The sequence below is a fragment of the Cyprinus carpio genome, chromosome A23, assembly GCF_018340385.1.
Source record: "Cyprinus carpio isolate SPL01 chromosome A23, ASM1834038v1, whole genome shotgun sequence".
Taxonomy (NCBI): Eukaryota; Metazoa; Chordata; class Actinopteri; order Cypriniformes; family Cyprinidae; genus Cyprinus; species Cyprinus carpio.
The window spans coordinates 12,201,835-12,226,963 of record NC_056594.1 but is presented as its reverse complement, the minus strand read 5'-3'; the positions used below and the strand labels follow the sequence as shown (position 1 = coordinate 12,226,963).

The 25,129-nt window shown below is 36.0% G+C and overlaps 1 protein-coding gene across 3 annotated transcripts; it reads right to left on the bottom strand.

Annotated features, from left to right (window-relative positions):
* Positions 1-680: 680 nt before the first annotated feature.
* LOC109045050 (tyrosine-protein phosphatase non-receptor type 11-like) lies at positions 681-25,129 on the bottom strand. Of its 3 annotated transcripts, none has more exons than XM_042713170.1 (16): positions 24,953-25,129; positions 14,295-14,417; positions 8,996-9,190; positions 7,785-7,977; positions 7,583-7,699; positions 6,888-7,001; positions 6,419-6,515; positions 6,205-6,284; positions 5,909-6,064; positions 5,381-5,512; positions 5,011-5,165; positions 4,767-4,834; positions 4,531-4,682; positions 3,972-4,072; positions 3,482-3,601; positions 681-2,245 (listed from the first exon to the last, which is right to left on the bottom strand). In XM_042713170.1, exons 1-15 carry the CDS (start codon positions 24,964-24,966, stop codon positions 3,520-3,522), a joined length of 1,779 nt encoding a protein of 592 aa, XP_042569104.1. In that variant the 5' UTR covers positions 24,967-25,129; the 3' UTR covers positions 681-2,245; positions 3,482-3,519. The 3 variants fall into 3 exon arrangements, with proteins under 3 accessions (XP_042569104.1, XP_042569102.1, XP_042569105.1); XM_042713168.1 differs by lacking the exon at positions 24,953-25,129 and adding an exon at positions 18,564-18,880; XM_042713171.1 differs by lacking the exon at positions 24,953-25,129 and adding an exon at positions 18,559-18,694.

Genomic DNA, 25,129 nt, shown 5'->3' with positions numbered 1-25,129 from the left:
GGATAATGATTATCATATGCAGTGGCATTGCTTTTACTTTCTGGACCATCTAACAAACTGGTACTTTAGTATAAAACCCAAACATTTTCATCCATTTAAGTGCAAAAAAAAGCAGACCCAGGCCTCCCTCTGAACATGTATGGTAGCCCTTCAGATCATGACATCACAGATCCCCCCATGTGGCCAAAACTAACACCACTTTCACAGTCACATGCTGATTGATGACATACATTATGTCCTGCTTTACCAAAGCCAAGATGTACATTACTATTCAAAAATTTTTAGTATGTAAGATTATTTAATGTTTTTTTAAAAAGAAATCTCTAATGCTCACCAAGGCTGAATATATTATCAAATATAGGCTGCACATATTACCTGATTAATTTGACCAAAAAATGCAGTCAAAACAAAAATATTGTGAAATATTGTTACAACTGAAAATAACAATTTTTCTAATTTAATCTACTTTAAATTGTAATTCATTCCTGTGCAGGCAAAGCAGCCATTACACCAGTTTTAGGTTTTAAGTGTTTTTTGTTTTTTTTTTTTTTATTGTTAAATGTTAAGGTTTTGGTGTTTTGCTTTTTTTTTTTTTTGTGGAAAACATGATACTTTTTTTCAGGATTCTTTGATGGATACAATAAAAAAAGCATTTATTTAAAATAGAACATTTTTGAAATATTATAAATGTGTTTATTTTCATGCATCCTTGCTAAATAAAAGTATTAGTTTCCAAAAGAATAAAAAATAAAAAATAATCTTACTGACCCCAAACCCTTACTGACCTGGTAGCGTATATATAACGTCTTATGACATCACTGCTGAGCTCACCTAATAATAGCTACGTGTGGATTACGGCCATGTTTTAAATTACTTTTTTCGCCCTACACAAATCTATTTCTTTAATCTTAGCTGCAGGCCATCTGGCCTGCCTCCTTTTTAGTCAAAGTCTCCACCGAAATGCATCCTGACATACCCCCTCCCTTGTAGAGGTTTAGTAACACCACGTTTCTCATTTTACGTTGTTTTTTTTTCTTTTTTCATTTGAAGGCCTCCTCAGTGCAATCACAACCCGCTACTGACGTAAATGCTTTATCGGGCCATTTATAACACCGCAATACACACATACCCTGTTTATATGTGATAAAAGAGCTTAATGTGTCTCTTAGGAGGAAAATGTGGAATAATATAGTCAAAAATACAAGAAATGCATTATATCAAAAAATGCCAGGCCTAGATTTCATAATCACATTCACAAATATCACAAGAAAAGATAAAATTGCTCTAAAGGAATCATAGTTGCAAACAAAATGACTATTAACAAACAAACAAAACCCTACCTAATAAAGGCTCACCTGATGTTTTCAGTACAAGAAAGCCGACGCATAGAGCAGGGAGCCCGTTGATGAAGAGGCAGCCTGATTGGTTGATAAGCCTTTGATTGACAGTAGCACTTGACTCCCTCCAACTGTTCATTAGCCTGGAGGTAATGCTCAATAAAAAAGCATCAACGCAGAAGCTTTTATGAATATGATGTACAGGCTGCTAATTGGCACATACTGTATAGATTCTACCACACTGTACCAGATCAGCCCATTTAAAACACCTACTTACATAAGGTATCCAAATCATTGGTCGAACTTTATTTGACCAATCACCTCTCAAATGCTCTGAAAAGAAAAGGGGGGATTCTTGACGCTGGGTGTTGTACTTCTCTTCTTATATCACCGTGCCACGAGCATCACTCAGCGGCGTGCAAATAACCTTTGCTTCTTAGATATATATCAAAGGTCTTTGGTTACAGTAGATCACATCCAGTAGACAAAGCAAGGTCTGGAAACAGCCATAGACAGCATGGAAAGGGCGTAGCTTCATCCAAAGTTACGTCACTGAGTTTAAATATTCATATTTCATATATATTTCACACGTATACAAACCATCATGAAGCTTAGTGCAGTGTAGAGAGGCTTGTTAGAATAGGAGTGGGGAGAGAAAGCACCAAGTCACGTGTCCTTTGCGGGAACAATTTCAGCTGCTGCTTAGGCACTTGGTTTTGGAGTGTGAGTTTCTTAGACGTAGTCAGTCAGGAAATGAAGAGAGGAGCTGTTCGAGATTTCAGTGGAATCTCTAGCCGAGCAGCTGGGTGGCTTGGCCTCAGTGTAGGTGCTGCTGGTGCCCCCCTCCCCCCAGTGCTGTAATCCAGTGTTGCTCCATGATCAGGTGCTTCTACACAGCACCTCTGGAACTGCAAAGCAAAGGAAGAGAACATTTAGGGATGCATTCTTTAAACAATTGTGCCACTTTTACACATACTTCTTGGTTCTTTTGCAAATAGTCAAATCTGATGCATTAGTTCAGGCAGTTGAGTCATTATCTGGTGTATCTACTGTACACTGGTTGCTATAGTAATGATGTAGGCGTCACCAAAATGCCAAATGACTTTTTTTTAAAAAGGCTGAGTGTCAAGCTGTCAGTATAGAAAGGACACATCCCTTTGAATCTTCCGACAAATTCTGCAAGACAAAATTGCATATTTGAACTATGGTCTGAAAAATAACACTATCAAAAAAAAAAAAAAAGAAAAAAAAAAATCCAAAGAAAAAGAAAAAAAAAGAAATCCAAACCACACACTCTATGGATATGATTTGGAAATGTTTTTGCTATTCAGTCTACCAACAACTAACTAGATTTCAGTCAGATATGCCTACACAGATAACTTTAATATACAGTAATACATAATTCCCAATCCTATGAATTATGCGACTTTGAAGACCAAAGTAAAAATCTATGAAATTGATACAATAGTCATCAGTCATTAGAAAGTAATTGCTGCATTTATTTGATCAAAAATACAGCAAAAACAGTAATAATGTGAAAAATGACAATTTAAAATAACACATTTTTATTTAAACATATATTTTAAAATGTCATATATTCCTGTGATGGCAATTAGACATTTTCAGCAGCCATTACTCCAATTGTCAGTGTCACATGATGCTTCAGAAATCGTTCTAACATGCGGATTTAGTGCATGTTAGAAACATTTATTATTATTAGGATTTGTTTGATGAAAAGAAAGTTCAAAAGAACAGAAATTTAAACAAACAAAAAAAGAAAAACAAGAAACGATCATTATTTATAATACAATGCATTGCTTTACTATTAGTTTACTATATTATATCATAGATTGTATTTTATGTATTTATTCGTTTATAAAGAAAGTATTTAGAATGCATACTAACCTTTGAAAACATCAGTAGTTCTGTGTATTCTTTGAAGTATGGTGTTATTTTCAAGGCCATTTGGCATACAGTGCTGTTCTGTAAGATTATACTCTTTTTCTCACCCCCATCTGTTCCTTACTGTCTTTCTCCTACTCGTTCTGTTTCTGTCTTTCTACTTCAACTGCCTTGATGCAAGTGTGTGTGTGTGTGTGTGCAGCAATGTGAAGCACTGTGAGAGCGAGGGTGGAAAAACATACTCCCAGAGTTCCTGAGACAGCATCCCACATACAGTATCTTATCTCCTGGTATTGCTGCTGGTGGAGCCCTTTGGATTTTTGATGTTCAAATTCTCATAAACGCCAGAGTCATCGTTCACTCTGTGGAAAAGTTGAAAAGAAGCGTGTTACTGAAATAAAGAAGACTGAATTTACATCTATTCGATGATAGGGGTCAAAACGGATGTTCCAAAATTGAAACTGACACTGTTACAAACACGTTTTATGACTTGATGAACTGTATGAAGTTGCATATTGTGTTTATTGTTCTAGAACAACTGACTCAGAGCAGCGTCAGAACCCTTTTGACGGAAAATGATTCACTTAGCAATAAATACATTTATAATTGAGGAAGTGTAGGAGATAGTAGAGTTTACCAAAAGAAACTCATTAACTGTTTTCCCGTAACAACACTGTGTGGGCCATTTTTCAAAGTGTGTGTTTGCGTGCACAACAGGAAATCAGCACTTACACAGATGAAGAGCGAGACGAGCTCATGTTTGGCTTGGCTCTGGCATTTGACATCTGTGGGTACTTGATGTTAGAGTACTCTCTCTCCATTGTTTTATTCCTCTGCAAAAGAAGAAGAAAACAAAACCAAGGAATATCAAACTTATGCATTTTAATTGATATAAATAAGGGATGTCAAATATTTAAACTCCTTTTTACTTAAGCTAATCAATTCAGTTAACCATTTCAATCAATTCAATTCATTCTTTTAAAAAAATAAAATAAAATCGGATCGGATTGTTTTTTTTTTTTTTTTATTTTTTTTTTCGCCAAATGAATGTTGGTTGGTGTTAGTTAGTTTCTTTAAAAATGAATGATATTTCTTACTGAATAATGTTGAACGGTAGTGTATATGCATACTGTATCCTACAAACGGCACTAGAGAAAGCTACATTTATGCAGAAGTTCTCTTCACTTTTCTCGTTTTAATATCAAACTCATCAAATAATTATTTTTGATAAACTTTGACAGCCCTATGACAATGTCACATTATTATCAGGTGAAATGAAGTGTGTAAATACCTGCTCCTCTTCCAGTCTCTTCTGAGCGGTGTCAATGTATTGCTGAACAGCCATGTAGATGAACTTGTACTGGGCCTCGGTCTGAACCATACCGGATCGTTGCTGGCGCACTCTCTGAATGGTCTTTGGGATGTCGATGTCACAATCCAACCCAGAGATTCAGTTCAGTTGTGTTATTTTTTATCATCAAGAGGCATACAATTCAATACAGAGATAATTTTGTATAAAACAGGTACCTTGTCTGTTTATGATATCAATAAGGATGTCAATTACAATAATTGTGCCTGTTCTTCCAATCCCTGCACTAGAATGACAGTGACAAATGGAAGTTTAGATTATAGAGCACACAATGAGGGAAAATGTTGCATGTTCAAACAACTGTGTTGACATCTGATATAATCAACTCAGTTCAGCAATTCCTTATTGTTATGGCACTCTCAAAACTACATTAGTCAAAGGGATAAGTGACGTGTGCTATACCTGCAGTGAACAACTATCGGTCCACTCTCTGGAATGGCACTCTGGGTTCTGTTGACTTGCTCCAGGAAGCTCAAGACTCCTCCAGGTTCATTGGGAACACCGTGATCAGGCCAGCTTAGGTACTGATAGTGCCAGATACACCTGGGAGGCTCTCTCTTTATTACAGACAAAAAAACAAACAAACATCAGATTATCAAACAAAATTAAGAAAAATGACTGCATCTAAACTGGACTTGTACAAAAATGTAACATAACACATCAGTAAAGTAATGTAGAGGGTTCTCTCCAAGCTGCTACTGTAAACAAAAAGGTCAAAGGTCATGCCTGCCCTCCAGTACCATCATCTCAACTGTCTTTAGAGTGCTCTTACCCTGTCTAGACGTGTGACTTCAAGCTCTCGCCGTATGTAGTCCTGAGCTGTGTGTTCCTCAATGTTCTTCACACACACCTTCCCAAACTCCTTTGTTGAATTTAAGTCCGGCCAGTACCGCACACACTTATTCTATAGATAGAATTGAAGTTTTCAGTTACAAAAAATAATTTGTTTTGTACATTTAGTTAAATAGTGATGTTTTGAATTTAAACAGTTTTATAGACACTTTTAAAACAGAGTACTAAACTTCTCAAATTAAGCAGTAAGAATGTTTCCAAATTTTTAATTACATTTTTTTTTTACCAGTTTTGTTTTTAAATAATTAATAAAAATAAAATGTTAATGTTAAATAAAGACAATACAATTATTTGTATTTATTTATATTTTTTACATTTTGCAATTATATGTGCTGTGCATTTTTTGATCATTTCAGAGAAAATTGTGAGATCTTGTGAATTTAATTTCATAACCTACAAAAAAAAAAAAAAAAAAAAAAACATTGTTTCATCCAGGGCTGGACCTCACCCGTCCTCTCTCCATCTCCTTGGTTGTCATGACAATAACATGAGTGTTTTCCTGGTACACCATTTTCCAGAAGTCTAGGACAGTGTTCTGAAGGCAACCCTGAGTGGCGATGAACACTTTACCTTCATCCATATGACGACCTTCTTCATTCATGCTCTAAATGAAAAAACAATCAATGAGGACTATAAAGAACATACAGAACATGTGTACAATTATTGATCACAGTTCCAGTAACCCAGCAAAAGCTTGACATTTAGATTGATATGTAAGCGTTATGAGTGAAGTGGGGGGATTACTCGGATATAGTTAGCGTTGATGTAATCAGAGCATGGCACGTCAGGATCCGCCTCCTTGATCTGCACTCGAGTGGTGTCAACTGCAACAGAGAAAGTGATGATTAAAGCAGGAACGAGAGCCCTGGAGATACCTGCTGCTCTGTCACTAAATAATGAAACATATCGGTCCATTATGAAACCTGAAAAATAATGTACACAAAAAAGAGTAACTCACATGGAAGTATGTTCTTATATCTATTCTTGTTTTTATTTTCTGGTCTCTGCCCCTCTTTCCTGGGGTAAAGGAGTTTACATTCTTGCTGCTGTAAAACCTACAGAACCACAGGGGACAAGATAAAGAAAGTAAGGATGAAATGTGGTTCCACGTACCAAGTAACAAACCCTTGAAAAGTATTCATTCTAACTTTGCTGTGTAATGAGATGTTCTGTTAAGTCAGCACCCCCTGCAGGAATGTCCCGTTTATCTAGACAGTTACCGCCCAACAGGAACTGCAGTTTGAGAGGTCAGCAAGCAGATAGTCTTTCTATAAACAACTCTCATATCAAACACTCCTCTGAGGTTTAATGAGTGTACTACAACGGAAAGTAAGCTGTCTATTCTTTCAAACAAAACCTGGGCTGAATCATCACATCCCATGATGAACAGAAAGTATGAGTAGAAGAATGAATACGGACAGAAATACCTCAAATTCTTCCCAGAAGCCTTGCTTGGGTTTCTCCGAGTTGTCAGCTACTTTATTTAATTCTCGTACCCTGTTTTCAATGTTTGCTGCATTTATCCTTGTGGCATTGAATGGCTGGTACATAGAAAAAGAAAGAAAACAACAAGAAAATGTAAAAAATACCTTAAATGTAATTATGAGGGTTAAAAGAGTGGCATTTAATTAAAAGGACTAAAGCACAAACACACTTCAAGCCAAACATTTAAAGCTAAATATTTATACAGAAATGTTATTTAGGTTAGGTTAGGTTAGGTTATGTTATGTTATATGTTATGTTATGTTATGTTATGTTATGTTATGTTATGTTGTGTTGTGTTGTGTTGTGTTGTGTTATGTTATGTTATGTTAAAAACGAGCCAATATGCTCAAAAAATTTAGTATTACTTTTTAAAAATGTTTTGAAAAAAGTCAGTCATTTTTGATTAGAAAGTTAAAAATTAATAATGAAATAACTGAAATTGAATTATTTCGTAACAGTATAACAACATGTTTTTTCTGTCAATATGTTTTAATCAATTTAATTAAAAAAAAAAAAAATCTTACTGACCCCAAGCTTTTGAACGCTAGTGTGTATTATTTTACATACTTGTTCTTTGGATTCATAATTCACTGTTTGTGTGGAAAAAATATTTTGCTTTCATGCTTGATTTACTCACCTGTTTAAGGTGTACAACAATTCCACTCTTCTCAACCATGGGGTTTTTCTTATAATGCTCCACTAAATCTGCCAAAGTGTCAAACCTCTCCCCTCCTCCTACATCATATTTTCCATCCTGGTAAAAGAGATCAGAATATCTCTTTAAAAAAGGCTGAGCTTTCTGTTCTTGAGAAAATGCTTAGGTTTTATTCCATATTTACCTGATAACGGATCATGACATGGGTAACTTTAGTCTTGCGATCTACATTTTCATGCTTTTCTTCATTAGTGAGGACGGAAAGCACAAAGTCTCCTGGTTTACTTTGGCTCTCTCTCACCAGGAAGCTGCCGGATTTGCCCTTCTCCGTAAGGAGCTTTTCAGCATCTCTCCCTGAGAGATGCCCATGATACCACCTGAGAACAGGTAAAACACAACAATGAGGCACAGAAATACAAATAGTGCTTTCTTAAATGCATCAAAAAACATTTTTTCCTGTGATGGCAAATCTGAATTTTCAGCAGCCCTTACTCCAGTTTCCAGTGATGATTTTTCAGAAATCATGAATAAATCCATTCTGGAATAAATTATTTTGTTTAGAAATCTACATTTAAATAGTAAAAAAATCAGCAAAAACACAACAATCAGAATATCTGCATCTAAACACATTTGTTTCCTGTAATGTTTCATATGCAAACCTTCTCATCGTAATGTAAGTGATTAATAATGGCTGCCCCCCCCACACACACACAAAACGCCTACTTTTTATTGTCACTCGCAAAAATGTGCCAGTTTTTACTTGAAATGCACATTTCCAACTTTCACTATAGAAACTATAGTGTAAACTATAGTTTGTGGTCGGAAAAATGAACAGAGGTGTTCATAGAGAACTTGCAAATGTAAAGACGCTGTGAGCTGTCATGATATGAGGATATGTGTGGGAGGCACTCGCTCACAAACTGGAAAAACCACAAAAACGAACCACATATACTTTATACCTCTGAATGTAAATATGATGTTTTTCATCCATAATGCTTTATGTATAGAAATATTTCACTTTGATTTCACAACCTAGAGGATGTTGCAGCCCTATAAACACCAAACCCAAATATGTTTAGGTGAAGGAACTTACAAAGTACACTAGATTCCAAAATGAGATTGGACCGCTAACACATAAACATCAAACACAAACAGAATCAGTGAAGGACCTGTTCCACAGTGCTAAAACAAACTGTTAGTCATGAAATCAAGATAGTAAACACAGTAAACTTCTGACAAACAAACCACAGTCTGATGTGCCATCAGTCTGCTACTCTTTCTTTCCAACGATCAGCCCTCTCTGGGGTTTGAACACTAGGGGGCAGGATTTCTTCTGCCCACACTGATGCCACAGTCAAGCTCTAAGTGCTCTGGGTGGATCTGGAGCTGCCGTACCTCTCAGACGTGGGGTCTTTGCAGTTGAGGGGGTATTTCAGCTCGATAACGTCCCCATTGCGTTCCCGCAGGAGGTCGTGCTGCTCGGTGTAGTACTGGACCAATTCAGCCAGCGTGGCGAACTTCTCCCCTCCGTACAGGTCATAATAGTCCCCCGAGTTCTGGATTTTAATATGGGTGACCTCATCGATCCTCCTGCCCAGAACAAACAGATGGGACACAACAGGGAAAATGCAGGGAGGGAGGACATGAGGGATGACAGACAGGATGGAAAAGATGGAAAAGACATAATAGTTAAGAGGCTGGCATTAAAAACTGACATGTTAAATGCTGATGTAAACATTTTACAATGGTACAGTTATTTAGCAGACATAAATGAGGTTTTAACAAAATAGCAAGAGTGACTAATAATAGCCTTTGAAGCATCAATTACGACAATTATAAACAAATTCAAAACTGTGTGTAAATCTGCACTATAGGCCATGGTTTACCAGCAAAAGCTTTTAAAAATGTATATAGCCATCATAAAATTACATTTTAGCTTTAAAATATGCAGCTATTACTGCAAATGAATTAAATTGTTTTATTTACTTATTTAAAAAACAACAACAACTGGTTAAAACAATTAACCACAATTAATCTCACGATCTTTTGCAGTGAACATCATATTCAGTTCTTTTTAAATTAAAAATACAGTACTAATGTGAGTTAAAAGGAATATAGCTGTCTGGATGGATCTTTGCAAACACTGACACTTATCAAAGACAGAAAAAAAGAAAATAATGCTCAATTTATATTTGAGAAAAATGCTAAGACACTGTGATTGAAGCTTTCTTATCTGCTTAGACAAATGACCTTAGAGATTTGGAAAAAAAAGGGGGGTTAAAAACCGAGAGACAAAGTGTTTTGTAGCAACCATAATCACAAACAGAATACACTTAATGGAAAATTACTCTCAGCAGACTTCAGGTATACTGTCATCAAAACTGTCAAAAACTGCACTGCAGCTTTAAATGGCAGCGTATGGAAAAAGCAGAAAGGAACACCTGCATAGATATAATCAGCTGTGCTAAGGCACAAAACCACAACTTAACGCTTCGTGAGCATATAATACCTACAGCAATGCAGCTCAAACACACACACACATAAAACTACAGTAAACAAAATCAAGTGAAAAACAGCAACCGATCTAATATGAGACCACGATTCCTCTCATTTCATTTCTCTGGCTTTCTCTAGGCATTCATCGCTCTATCCATCACTGGCCTGGCTCATGAAATTGCACTCTCCACTGTGTAATTGCATTATGGAGGTAACAGAGGAAGCAGTGCAGCACGGTGTCTCAGCAGTGTGGGGCTAATGGCTGCTGACTGCAGCACATGAGCAGTTTTGTGCTCTGGGTCCGGCTGGGCTACTAATGCAATCACACACACAAATTTTAAATGAAAACACCTGGAAAAATATGACGTCTACAAAAGATATATTTTATAACAGTAAATAAAATAAAACTAAAATGACATAATTTTATATAAAATACATGCAATTATTATTTAAAATAAATAATTTTATGAATAGTTTTTACAATTGAGAGATCTCTGGATATCTCCAAAAAAATATATATATATATATATTTTTTTTTTTTTTGTTTTGTTTTGTTTTGTGGACATTTGTGGAGACAACTGCACTCAACTTGCTGTTCTTCTGGCATTTTTATTGGTTTTTATTTTATTATTTTATAATAGACTTATAGCACCCTGCTAGATTCAACTCAAATGTAAATGTTCAGAATGTGTGAATGTGATTCAATCATTTGCATGAGGCTGTACCATGTTATGAGTCAGAGTAGAATTGACTGAGCTCTGGCTACAGTCAGATTCAAGGACACCTGCTGACTAATTTTATCTTCAAGCATGAGTTCATCATTGATTTTCCTGCTAAAGCCAGCCTCTGCAGAAACCAAGAGAGAAACACAATACTGCAACTGAGCTCCTCTCCATGTCCACGCTTAAAGGTGCAGTCTGTCACTGTAAAATCACTGTTGCTGGAGCAACAAATGCTTATGAATGAAGAGCATCAATGTGTCTGTGGTGATTCTTCTACTTTAGAGAAACTCAGGGATGAATTTGACAGTGGTGTTCAGCTTTTTTCAACCAAATTATTACATGTTTTTCCTTAACACAATCAAGAGTTGCACACAGGGCCCAAAAATAACACTCGCCAATGAAGTAAAATTGAAATTCCTTACTTTATTAGGAACTGCAACATAATACAAGGTTTAAATCTAATTTTAAGTATGATAATCAGATTCTTGCTGATGTAAGTAACACAAGACAAATTGACTATAAAGGAAAACATCTGTTGAGCTTTATAACAACTTTTACCTAAATAATTTACCACCAGAATGTCATCTAGGGTGCCTAAAGGGATATTTGTTTCTCCAGAACTGCATGTGGTGGCACATATGCAGACAATATTTTTACATTAGGCTCCCAAAACAAAAATATGATGAATGAAATCGTGTGATTCTTCAAATGTTCGTATTTTTGTGATGGAGAGATGGAGACTATCTCATTCTGAGTGACATGATGATACATAAGGAAGGCTTGGCAAATATATATCCTATTGATTGGACCTAATGGGTTAAACAATTCTGTTTACAACAGTGTTGTACAACTCATCAGAGTGTCAAACATACATTTACCACTAGTGGGTTGTGAAATAGATGTTTGACTGCAAAACAATCTTCTACAAGGCTGCCTCAGGTTACACAATAAAATGCTATACAATTCCAAAAACTTTCATTTAATTTTCACTTCACACTGGGTCTGGATTGATTGTTACCATAAAAGTCACAGTACTGAAAGTTTAACCCAAAGTAGTGCGTCAAACTATGCTTTGTGAATGTGAAAACAGTTTCAGAGGGTCACTTCCTTTAGCCTACTCCTGACAGCCATAACAGCCGGACAGGAAACATCGCCTAACACATTTCACCTGGCCCTGACACATCATACGTTACAACTGCAGCGCAGTGACTCGGCTCCCAGCTTTCTGTCTGCTACTTAACGGTTAACAATAGAGCAGACGCTGAGCAATAGTTTCCACCCAGGAAAAATGGTGCGAGACAGATAAGAGAAACAGAAGCATGGATGAGGGGAAGATAATGCGATGGAATCCCTAGGTGTCCATTTGGCCATATGAATCCTCCCTTTATCTAATAATGCATTTTAAGGGAAGACTTTTCCTCATAACTTTGTAATTACGGTCTTATATACATGATCTACATTAGGCCTGAGAGGCAGAATGGCAGTGAGGCAACTTGTTTTGCTTTCAGCTGATACCTTCATAACTCTTCTACTGATGCATTAGGTCAATTGTATGCTTCTTTACCTACAAATTTGCTCACTACATTCCAAACACACTTGCTATGAAATATTATTTGATTGTTATTGTGCATTAGGTCAATTGTATGCTTCTTTACCTACAAATTTGCTCACTACATTCCAAACGATCTTGAAAGGGTCAGGAATATAATTTTTAGTTTAGCAAGTGATGTTTAATTTGATATTAATTTTAGTGATAAAAGTTATGTTGGTGATTGAGTTGTTTGGACAATGGTCAATTATTAAAATTCAGAGTGACACAACTGACCAATAAGAATGAAGTATTTCAATTCGCAATATAATTAATATGGATCAGTCCATCTCAACTTGTCTAATGGAGGTTGACCAGTTTTTTATAAAGCGAAAAGTAAAATAAAAGTAAATATGGGTGGTTTTGTAATTCCAATACACAGAGTTGATTATTCAAATGAATAAATACATATTTTAATGTATTGACTTTTTTGGACAATTGTAACTGCCTGACTTTTTTGGACACTTTTTGGAGCATTTCAGATGGAATGACCCCTACATTAACAGGAATGTGTACCAAAAACAAGATTAAATATTATGCAAAAATTTTAAAAGTCAAGTATAATTTCTGCATTAATTCTGCAAGTGGAATTATAAATATAATATAATTCCATTGTTTGAACAAAAAAAATGTTGGCAATTCCAGAATATACTGCAATAATTCTAAGGAAAAAAAAGAGAAAAAAAATGGTTGGTGGATGATTTCATTTAATACTGGTAAATATAAATAAAAATAGTTCTAAGTCTGATGATGTCAAGCTCTAAAAAAACTAAATGCGAGTTGTGGAGCATTATTTGTAAGCCGCACAGATTTGCAACCTATGCAGTGCGTTCCAAATTGTTCACTTATGAGATTTCATGATAGTTATGAAGGCAGCTCCCTTAGTAGGCAGTAGTGAGCTCACTAGGATTTGGAACAGATGTATGTCTGTATATTTTCCAGTAGTTTGGTGCTGAAAAGCACAAAACATGTGTCCAACAATACACTAATCAACAGCCTTCACTATTAACTTGTGTATATACCATGTATCTGTTAATCAGAACGAGCTGACTTCATCGCTTCACAGCTGGCCAGATAAATCAGTCTACAGGCAGCTGGGCTCCGGCCCTGAAGGCTTGTGGTGGAGCTGAGACACGTGGCCTGAGTTCTGGAAAACATTAGATACAGTGAGAGTCTTACCACCATAACCACAAACAGCAGGTCTGGGGCTCCATAGCCTCCACATCTTAAAGCTATTATGAAAGCCTGTTTTCCTTTCTCTCCCTGTCCATCGACTCTCCAATCACTCATCGGACAAGCAGCTGCAATGGCTCACAGACCTACCCACAAGCTGACACTGTAATCCTTAAGCACCGGCCCAGGGGCAACTTAAAAGCCCTGAGGTTCTGGAAAATGGGAGGGAAAGTGCCAATTATTATTGTCATCCATGTTCGAACATCTAATACTGATGTCAACCAATAAAAATACTGCTGTAATACTCAACGTGCTTTGACTCAATGCAATTTATTATGTGATAATGCCAATGTTTTTACTATTTAGTAAAGATTCCCTATTGTGTTTGTATTGTATGAAGTAATCTCTTGAGTTTTCACTGCATGAAACAAATGTGGGCTTGACATAGAAATCTATGACACAAACAGGCATTTTAATGCTTTACCAGGCATGGAAACAGCCAGCTACACTAACAAGTACACTTCTAAGAAATCAATAATGCACAGATAATCATTTAACAGGAGAGATGCAATTCATGCTAAAATTCACAATCCACAACAGGTCAAAAAAAAACCTAATGACTGACATAAGAGTCCAGTGGAATTAAAGAGGAGAAGCGCAGTGGGGCAGATGTGGAGGAGTGCACATGACATGACAGGACAGTAAACATGCCGACCTGACAGAGAGAGTGAAATCTCCTGGGTTGCTCTTGCTGGGTCTTGCTAGAAAGCTGCCATGGACGCCCCGTGTCAGGAGCAGGTGTTCTGCCTCGATCCCAGTGATGTTGGGATGAAACCACCTGAAATGAAAGCAAAATGACATGCTCAGCAAAGACATCAAGCCCTGATCATCAATAGCTAAGAATGCATCTCATGATCAAAACTCATAAAAATATGCTAACACTTGTAAACGTACAATGGGAGGCTAAAATCTGACACTTGTACAACATTCTCTTCTGCATTTCTAACCTTTATGCTTCATTTTTATACACTATTGTTGAAAAGTTTGGGGTCAGGAAGATAAAAAAAAAGAAAGAAATTATTACTTTTTTCAGCAAGGGTGCAAAAAATCAATCCAAAGTGATAATAAAGACATTTATAATGTTATATAAATATATCTAAAATATATTTGCATTTCTGCATCCTGTGGCTCTCCAAACTCTTTGGCTCCTCCCCTTTGACCCACCCATTCTAGTGATGTCATCAAGCAAGCTTATCCATAGGTATATTTGTGTCCAATTTCAAGGCGAATGCCATTTCTAATCGGTTACGATTGCTGTGTTTGAAAAGATATTTCCTAATCCTTCGGGGTTGATTGGGAGGGTGGAAGGGGACGAGAGGTCATGTGTAATCTGGACTAGTGTTGAGCCCCAGCTGTCTGGCTGCCTGCAGCCCGTCTGTTCATACACCGGCTCCCTCACGTGAGAAGGCTTTGTGAATGGCCATCCAGGGGTCAGGAGTAATTTTATCTGTGTGCTGTTTCTAAGCGTGGCTGCCTGCTAGGGGCCCCATGTCTTAATCTCACTTTAAGTGACCGCATGTGGGTCACTTACTTTCATCTTGATAGAACTGGGTAAATCCTGACCACACTGTATGATTGCTATTATATACATTACAGTACAAAGGTTTGGGTCAGCAAGATTTCTGAAAGTTTAAGTCTCTTCTGCTCGCCAAAACTGCATTTATTTGAACAAAAATACAGTAAAAACTGTAGCGAATAAAGCACAATTGAAAAAAAAAGTTATTATTTTAAGATAATTCTGTTATGCATGAATTAAATGAATATTCAAGATTCAATACAAGTGAAGCAGAATCTGGCTCTCATTACAGAAAATAATTCTCAAAAACTCAACTATATGTAAGCCAGCGATAACATTCCCTTGGTGACAATGAAATCAGCAGAAAGGTACAACAAAAAGATACAATAGTACATTATAGAAAACAAATGCTTAAGCTTGAAAAAAAAAAAAAAAAAAAAAGCACTTGAGATGGAATGGTCCGTATATTAGATATGAATTTAGGACAAATACATAACAATAGCATTGTGTGATGCACAGAGTTGAAGACTGTGCATGTATAAACAGACATGCACAACAAAGAAATGTAAGTTTTAGAGTCCTGGTGCATTACTGTGAACAACTCGAAATGTTCTACAGAATGCCTCAAATGTTGTCTAAAGATTAACTTGTATTTAAAAGCAGAGGTCTTAATGAACAGATGTGTGTATTATGTCTTACCCTGATATTGTGAGTTTAAACTCTAACTCACTATTCTCCCTCCATCTTTCCATGCAAAGCAAGTGAGCATCAGTCAATTCCTCCAGTTCTTCACTGCAGAGGGAGTGTTGTAGCACCCTTGACGTTGTATCATATCGTGGAGGCTACCTGTGAGCACTGGTAATCACGGTTTCACTGATCAGAGGGGATTCTCTTTCCTCCTCGTCATGACTCACTGCTTCTTTGATTCTATGTTTGTCAAAACGTCCATATTTTCCCCTCCTGTCACATCATCATAATACACAGTCCTTAACTTCCCTATCTTTTGCAAAGTTTGCCACTAAAGCAAAAATATTATAATGTATGTGGATTAATAATTCATTGACATTTCTGTCAGCACTTTTCCTCATGACAGTGACTTTCAGAAAAGCAAGTCCAAGCAACTAAGTCCTAGAAAAAATTTGTACACAAATGTATGCACAGGTTTGTAATTGTAACAAAAAAGAATGTAAAAACGAAGTGAAATAAGTGAGTTACCATATCATATATAGTGAAAAAAAATAAATGATATATTAATATTTAACACAATTTACTAAAAAATACACATAATTATTCTGTAAAACACTGCAAAATTCATGGGTTTTGGAAGTAAAACATCTGAATTACCTTATTAATTATAGTAAAATATGTATAAATTTCAACAAGACAAGATATGAAAGTTTACATTAAAATATTGCTAAAGTTATGTTTTTTGTAATGTAATTTTGTAATCTTAGGTATTTTGTGTTTGTGTGTATAACAATGTGCACTGTCTATACATGTTTATTAGTGTTTGTTTTCGGAAATTACACTGTTTTAATTGTTTAATAACAGTTTATTAACATATAAGATAAAAAATGAAATAAATGATATACCCTATGAAATTTATTGCCACCCTGTATGAGTTTATTTGTTACAGGGAACTTCTGATAACTTCAGCTGACCTTTTTTTTTTTTTTTTTTTTTTTATAGTGTACAGGGCATACACAAAAGAGATATTTAAATATATCTATAAAATGGTCAGTATCATAAACATGCCTTATATGTCATGAAGAACTCAAATAAAGATATAGCACTAAATGTGGTCTGTGCTGTGTAGATAAACATGTCATCATACATTAGCTGATAATACATGGGCTCAATATCTTTTTTGCAACATTAAAGCAAAAGACCAGAATATTCGGTTTTAGAATATTCAACTAAGCCTAGGGGTGGGCGATATGGCAAAAATATATAACTTTTTTTTTTTTTCAGGAAAATCATGATTCATAATTTTATCACGATTCTTTGTCATGTTGGTTTTACTTTTTTGCAAGTTGTCTGAGCAGTACAAATTTCCCTATTTAAAAAACAAAGCCTTACAAGGCATGTAAAATATAAAATTCATAATATAAAATAAAAAGATAAAAAAGTGGGTGAAGATAAAAATCTTTGTCATTATTTTCTTTTTGTTATTAAAAAATAAGAACAAAGATACACATTACAAATTCACATAATATACAAATAAAACAAACAGCACTTTATTTTTCAGGATAGAGTAGGTGTCTTTAGCAGTAGCATTCAAGAAATTGAAAAAAAAAAATTAAAAATAAAATACTATATACATTTCACTGTATAAATGATCTTACATTGATTCTTACAGCAACTGTATTTAAAATTTTCCAGTCAAGAGCAATGAGTGATTTTTCAGTTTTGTTGTTTTATTAACATTAAAGCATGTCAGAACTAAATGTTTGAAATGAAATGTTTGAATTAACCGGTTAGGCTTTAAAGCACATGCAAATAATGTACTTTTGTGACTGCGAAGTGCACTGTCCCGTGAGTGTTAACATTTGATGTGAATGTATGTCGTGTTGTACACTAAATTGAGACGAAAGGGCCAGAACTGCAACTGATAGACGTTATTTCTTCAAAAGCAGATTGTGGAGATATTCAAATAATTCATTAGAATATGGAAAATTATGCAACCCACAAAAATATATTTTTGAAAAATATTTCTAGAACATCAAAGACTAAAAAAGTTTTAAATTTGATTAAATTAGGTCTGCTCTTTATGTCCATGTTTGGTAAACATCTTAGTAGATAATCGTGGGATTTGGGGTCATCAGAAAATACAGGAGAATGTATTTGGAATGGAAAACAGGAGGTGACACTAATCCCAGCTAAGCTGTTATGTATTTTCATAAAACAATGATAGTGGGCTTAGTCTGACCCCTTAACCTTTCTTTTCAGTTCCCAAAACTGTTCTTAGCCCTTCACAAAAAAAAAAAAAAAAAAAAAAAAAAAACGTTCTCTGAAACTATAGGAACAGATAACAATAACTTCCCAATTTCACAATAAGAAAATAAAGATTGCAAATACTTAAAAACACCAACAGGACAGGTTTCTCTTGTGATGGAGAGTGTTTGGTCCTTTACTCGAACAGGAATGTATGGATGCAGACATTCAGGCAAGGATCTGCACGCAGGAACAAACAGCACCAGGTCACTTCTAAGCCTCACTGAGCTCCCAGCAGCTCTCCAGGAGCACAACACACAGCCACAACAAACCCCAAACCATCCTGCAAAGTGCGCACACACTCCTGCACAAACAGTGGCACCGAAAGAAACACGGAGCGCAATTGCATGTAAAAACGGCATAGTCTGGATAAAAAATTATAACAGCAACTAATGCCTCATGTTCCTACCTCACCATTCTGTTTGGAGCCTGTCAGAGCCCCTGCTTTGCTTCAGAGTTTGGTAATCCACGCTCAGTACAGTTACACAAGGAGGAAGAGAGGGGGCAGGGACTTGTAGGAGTGCTGCTGGTTGGAAAGAGAGGTGGGGGTGTTTAATCTGGGATTTGGATGCGTGTGAGCTGCCCTGATAGGAAAGCCAGCCAGTACAATCAGCTTTTGAGCAACTGTCCATCCCTCCTGCCTCCCCTTCCTCTCTTGCTCTCTCTGTCTCTCTGTTTCTCTCTCTCTCTCCCTGAACGTGACGCAGCGTTGCCATGCTGCCTGACACACTCTTACACCCCTTATCTTTATCTTTGCTACCATTAGGTTTAAATGGAGAGTGGCAGCTTTTGGAAAAAACAGCACTACACATACTGCACTTACTGATGAAGACAAGAGAAAAGAAAAGAAAAGAAAAGAAAAGAAAAGAAAAGAAAAGAAAAGAAAAGAAAAGAAAAAAAAAGAAAAGAAAAGAAAAGAAAAGACAAAACAGAAAATGTAATGAAATGGTACAGTAAAGGACAAGATCAAATTCAGAGGAGCTTGGGTACTTAAGCATGCTGACAAACCATGGACATTTTGTATTTTTGTTGTTTTATGGCATCAAATAACCATATTTGCATTGCAACAAATCAGTATTTTGGTCTCTTTTTTAGTAAAATTATTAAGCATGCTTAAAACAAGGTACATGTAATTCTTGCATTAAGATAACACCAACTTTCAAAAGTTTGGAGTCAGTAAAAGTTCTGGTGCTTTTGAATGAATATTCTTATGCTAACCAAGGCTGCATTTATTTGATAACAAATACAGTATAAAAATAATATTGTGAAACATTTGTTCAATTTAAAGTTTTGTTTTTAATATATTTTAAGTTTTTGTTTTTCTCCGATTGCCAAAGCTGAATTTTGTCTGAAGAAATCACTTAAGAAATTTGGTGCTCAAGAAACATTTATTATTATTATTATTATTAGCTGGAAATAGTTGTGATGCTTAATGAAGTGTGGAAGATTTTGTAACATAATAAATGCTATTTTTGATACAAACTCAGAAAACAAGCCTTAGAATCTTATACAGTATTGCTTCTCAAGTAAAGTTATCATGTTTTTTGGGTGGTTCAAAGTGGTAAACATAATGATTTTCAATCACAATGATAATGATTTTTAATTTCTTTATGAGATAAAGCTACTATAAACACAACAGTAACTTTTAAGGGCATGCATAAGTTTGAAGAGGATGATTTGCTCCTGCACTCCTGCACTTGCCAGCTTATGCAAACACTGTGCTCAGCTACTGTAGGTTGCATAAGTGAAAAATGCTTGCCAAGTAATGAAGTAATTCTGTAGCTAAATATCTGACTGATTTTAAAAGAGGTGGATTACACATGTGAATAAATTGTACTGGTCAGGCACATGAAGCTTTTTTCTAATTACAGAAGAACTTTGGCACGAGTCACTATGGGACAGGGAGAATTAGGACAGACCTGAGTGCCAGGAAAACACCAGGATTTCCCCAGAATGGAGCTGGACACAATATCATGAGTCGAAAATATTAAGAGTTTTAAACCCTAAGCTTTAGTTAAAGCTGAAGTGTGTCATTTTATAATCACAAAAAAAATTATATTGACAGATTTCCCTGCCATCTGCCATTGGTTGGACAAACATACAGTTCAGATGCTCCAAATACACATCACTGTTTGAGGCTTGAGCCAATGTTGCTTTGCCAGGATGCTAAAAAAAACTCCGATGTTTTCTGCCAAAGAGTCAGTTTTTACACTTTCAAGGAATCAACCTACAAATGCCTCACTTCTGGCCATCTCCACATCTTAAACTGGGGCAGAAAGTAAGGTTTTAAGGTCAAAAGCGGTACACTTCAGCTTGAATTCTTATCAGTTCTCTTTAATGCTTCATCGTGGAAGTAATATTGTCCTGTGACTTCCCTTTAAACCTTATACAATCTCATAAGAACACAATAAATGCAATCTAAGGCCATTAGTGTTATAATGGTCAGATTAATGAATCTAAAGGAAGAGCTATTCTGTTCTTTTAGCTTCCTCTTCGATAAAATAAATGCACGACTTTCTCCCCTGGTTTAATAATTTACAGCCATTGCAGCCTGATAAAAATAACAATGAATAACAATGAACAAAAATTCCAACAAGATGAACAATATCAACAGACACTGAATGCATTTTTAAAACAATGTAACATTTTTAGTAATAGTAAAACCAACATGCAAATGAGATTCAAAATATCTGAAACAGGAATGGCCACAGTCCTCTTTTGAGTGACAACAGAGACTCTCTTTCTTATGATAACTTGGGGGCACAAACGGGTTGTACAGTGAGGGCCAGAAAGAGAGAGCGAGTGATATCAGGCGGAAAGTGCTGCAGCAGTGTTCTGACAGGGGAAACACACAGGCCCTCGTGCACACAGTGAGTTGCCTCTTCCCTCTTACATAATGTCTCAAGTTCAACACAGTTGGCTATTTAAAGCGGCAGGCTCGGTGACAAAAAGTGATATACATAGTACCTCCAACTCAGCTTCAAAGACCCCCTTGCGTCTATATTGGGGGCAGACAGATCCCTGTGGCTTGATTTTGGTACAGTTACTGATATTTATAGAAAAGCTGATTATGCTGCCACATGTCAGTCTAGCGGTGACATGGTGAGTCAGTTCAAACACAGACTGTCCTGTAGTTTGTCTCATTTTACTTCATCTCTTCTTTAGCTTAAATTTATTGAATGATTTTATATAATCATGGTCACTGAATAATGGAGTTATAGCTGCTGAAAATTTGGCTTTGTCATCACAGGAATAAATTCTGTTTTAAAATATTTTAAAATAGGAAACAGTTGTTTTAAATTCTAATAATATTTCACAATATTACTGTTTTTACTGTACTTTTGATCAAATAAATGTGGCAATGGAAAGCATTAGAGAAAATATTAAACACACACACACACATATAGTGTCAGATATGGGTATATAGGTGCCGCCCAGTTATAGCTATGAGACATTACGGCAGTGAATCTGAGTTAATTAAGTGTCAGTTCATTGATTGACAAAAGTCCCCAAGCACGTACATGTAAGGTCAAATCAATTCACATACATAACTACGGTACATATGCGGTAGCAGTCTCTTTCTCCCCTTACTGAGGGAGAAATATGTAGCCATTTTTGAACTTGCCCAGGGTTGGACAGCCCAAGGACACGTGAAACAAAATCTAACATCAACGATCATATTCAAATTCTTGACAGCTGATAACAACCCTTCCAATAGAAATAGCCTCCTGGAATTGCATCAAGACCTGGCTTTGCACCCTAAAAATTGTGTCTAGGAGAAAAATAAAAAAGTGATGATTTATGATATGAACAATGAAAAGAACTACATCCATATACATTGTCTCCATAATCTATATCATGATTATGGAGACATTAATATATAGTATATAATCTATGCTTCATTTGATCTGATGTGAAATAATTCCTTGATTAACGTATAATGTGAGTTTAGGGCCATGCTGAATAGCCGTAAGTCTGCTGGACTGATTTTAAGGGTTCATTTATAATATGATAATCATCAAGCAAGCCATGATATGTAACACTTTAGATTTCAATTTAAACATAATTTTCAGTATAACAAGGAAAATGTAAACTATGATGATCCTGGTGCTTTAAGATTTGAAATGGATGACTGAAAGGAAAAAAACAAAAAACCTTTGGTAACGACTAGCAGAATTCCTGGAAATTTTGGACAGACTATCTCATTTCACCACACTGAAGGCAGTTTTCCTGTCTGTGAATTTTTAGCACAACACTATCAGTCCTGTCCTTTCAGACAAACAAGTCAAACTCTCAGACATACCCCAAATACTGACATACTGTCTTGTTTTGTTTTTTGAAAGAAATTACGACTTTTGTTTAGCAAGGTTTCATAAAATTGAAACAGTTTCTATTTCAAATAAACGCTGTTCAAATACATTTTTATTCAACAAAGAATGAAGGAAAAAAAATTATCACAGTTTCAACAAAAGTGCATTGTTTGCCAATTTGCTTATTAATTTATTTGTCTTTTAATACTTTTTAAGTACAGCACTTTGGTCAACTCATGGTTGTTATTAAATGTGCTTTGAAAGAAAGAAAGAAAGAAAGAAAGAAAGAAAGAAAGAAAGAAAGAAAGAAAGAAAGAAAGAAAGAAAGAAAGAAAGAAAGAAAGAAAGAAAATAACTTAGTGTGGAAATTTTGACAACAGGTGACTATTTTTGTGCTACCAAAAATTTTCATGACCCCATATTTTCTTGACCCTACAAAAATAACCACGCAATGAGCCATCTCTTCCTTTTTCCTCTTTCCTGTACACGCTTACACATATAAACACAAAAGATGCTTTATGATCTAGAGAGAAAGAAATAACAATAATTAAAAAATAAAAAATAAATGTAGCAGGTGGGCTTAGTGACCAGGAAACAGTATTCCACATTACATGAAGATAATAAAAAATATATCTCTTTTGGCCTTCCCAGAACTAGGAGCAGTTTAAATGTTCTTTATGGCAATGTGTTAAATATGCGTGAACACTGAGCTACTGTAAGTAACTTTGTTTGGCCTCCTCTATGCAAAACCTCTTGTGAACAATAAAACATTTGTAAGCGTAATACATGTAAATCCTCTATTGAAATAATTTTGAAATAATTAAAGTTTCCTGTTTGTATAACACAAATAACTGCAAATCTGCAAAATGCACAGTTCAGGTCCCTGTCACTTTAGCACATTAGACAGACTCTTCCTCTGTTATGTGCTAAGTGAAATCACTTTTCATACCAGTTAAAGGGTCATCATTTACTCTCGTTCTTCTAAAACTGTACAACCTTCTTATTTCAGTGGAACACAAAAGTAGATGATGGTCTCAGTCAACATTCCCTTTCATTGTATGGAAAAAGATGCAATCAAAGTGAGGTTTCTAACATCTCTTTCTGTGCTTCGCTGAAGAAATAAAGTCACACAAGTTTACATGTTTGGGTGAACTATTCCTTTAATGAGATGAGAAGGACATCAGTAATGATAATCTAATGATGCTAATAATAGTCAATGGTAATTGTTGGCAGCAGAACTGTTTATATAACAGATGATGTAAAGGCAGAGTAAAGGCCAAAGGCTCACATACTATTACTCTGACAAATGAAAGCTGCCGGTGAAGCCATAACCAGCACTGAATCCTAGAACATGTTGTGTTAACGGTTAGTGCATGGATAGTGCAAGCATAAAGCAACACTGAGTGTTGTTCCCATACTGTATGTTGTTTACCCAAGGCCACCTGTGCAAACTCTCACAATAACTGGTGTGTTTCAGCTCTTTGTGTGCCTGCATTAACCCACTGAATCTCTAGATCTCTGTTTATGCAGATATGACACTCAGAATATACAAATCAAATGTCCAACTTTAGGAAACAAAACAACGTCACACCACACTTATCCTTGGGTTAATATCTTTTAGACGCTGACTAAAGGCCTGTTTTAACCCTGGCTAAATTTAAAACCCTGCTTCTGAGATGTTAAGCAACACACAACTAATTCTAAAATGCCTCTTACCTTACTAAATATTCATGCGCTTTGTACAGTAGTCGAAACTTTCACGCGCTGTGTTTACACACATTTCTGTACAAACAGTTGTTAAAACAGGTCGCGTGCTGTATTTGTCCAATCAATTTTACTGACTTCATACATATGCAAATAAGCACGGAGTTTCAAACATACAGTGTAAAATCTAACCCCAAAAAATGACAAGCCCAGGATAAATTGTGAACATTGTGAAACATGTCACAAGATAACCAAGGAATGCAAAATTTTATACTAATAAACAAATATGTATTAGCGTTCGTGTGCATATTTCTCTAGGCTATTTTTCAGTCTAATAGTTGTCTGTCATCCGTCTTTAATATTTTAAATGATTGTTTTAGCACACGACGTAGTCTACAGTAAATACAGTAGGAGGGCATTACCATACGTCTCCTAATAAACCGCCTCAATAAACTAATGAAGCACGGTTTAAATACTGCATTAGAGAGAGAACAGTGACTTTGCGCTGATTATTCACATTCAACATCCGGTAGGCGAGAGCGATGCATACAATCTACCTATGAAAATAGAAAGAAAGAAAGAAAAGAGACTAAAACTATTCCTAAAAAGCCTATTGTATAAAATCGTTGAGCGAAGCCAGCACATTTACAGTATAATGGGCCGGAGAGGACCAGGAGCCTGGAGTAAAGACTCCGACTCACTGAGCTGCGTGTCGTGCTCGATTCATTCATACAGTAACTGTAACCAGCAGCACCTGCTCTTGCTGTTTTAATGTAGCCATCAGCTTACCTTCGAGACGTCATGGCCGTCCTGGGGTGCTGTCAGATGTCAAAAGTGTGTGTGAGCGGACTGAAGGGGAAAGTGTGATGAAAAGATCCTGCCTTCGCCGAGTCACTGCCGCAGAACCGAGCGCGAGCGAGGGGCGTCACACAGCGCCTGACTCTCACTCACTCTCTCCGCCTCTCG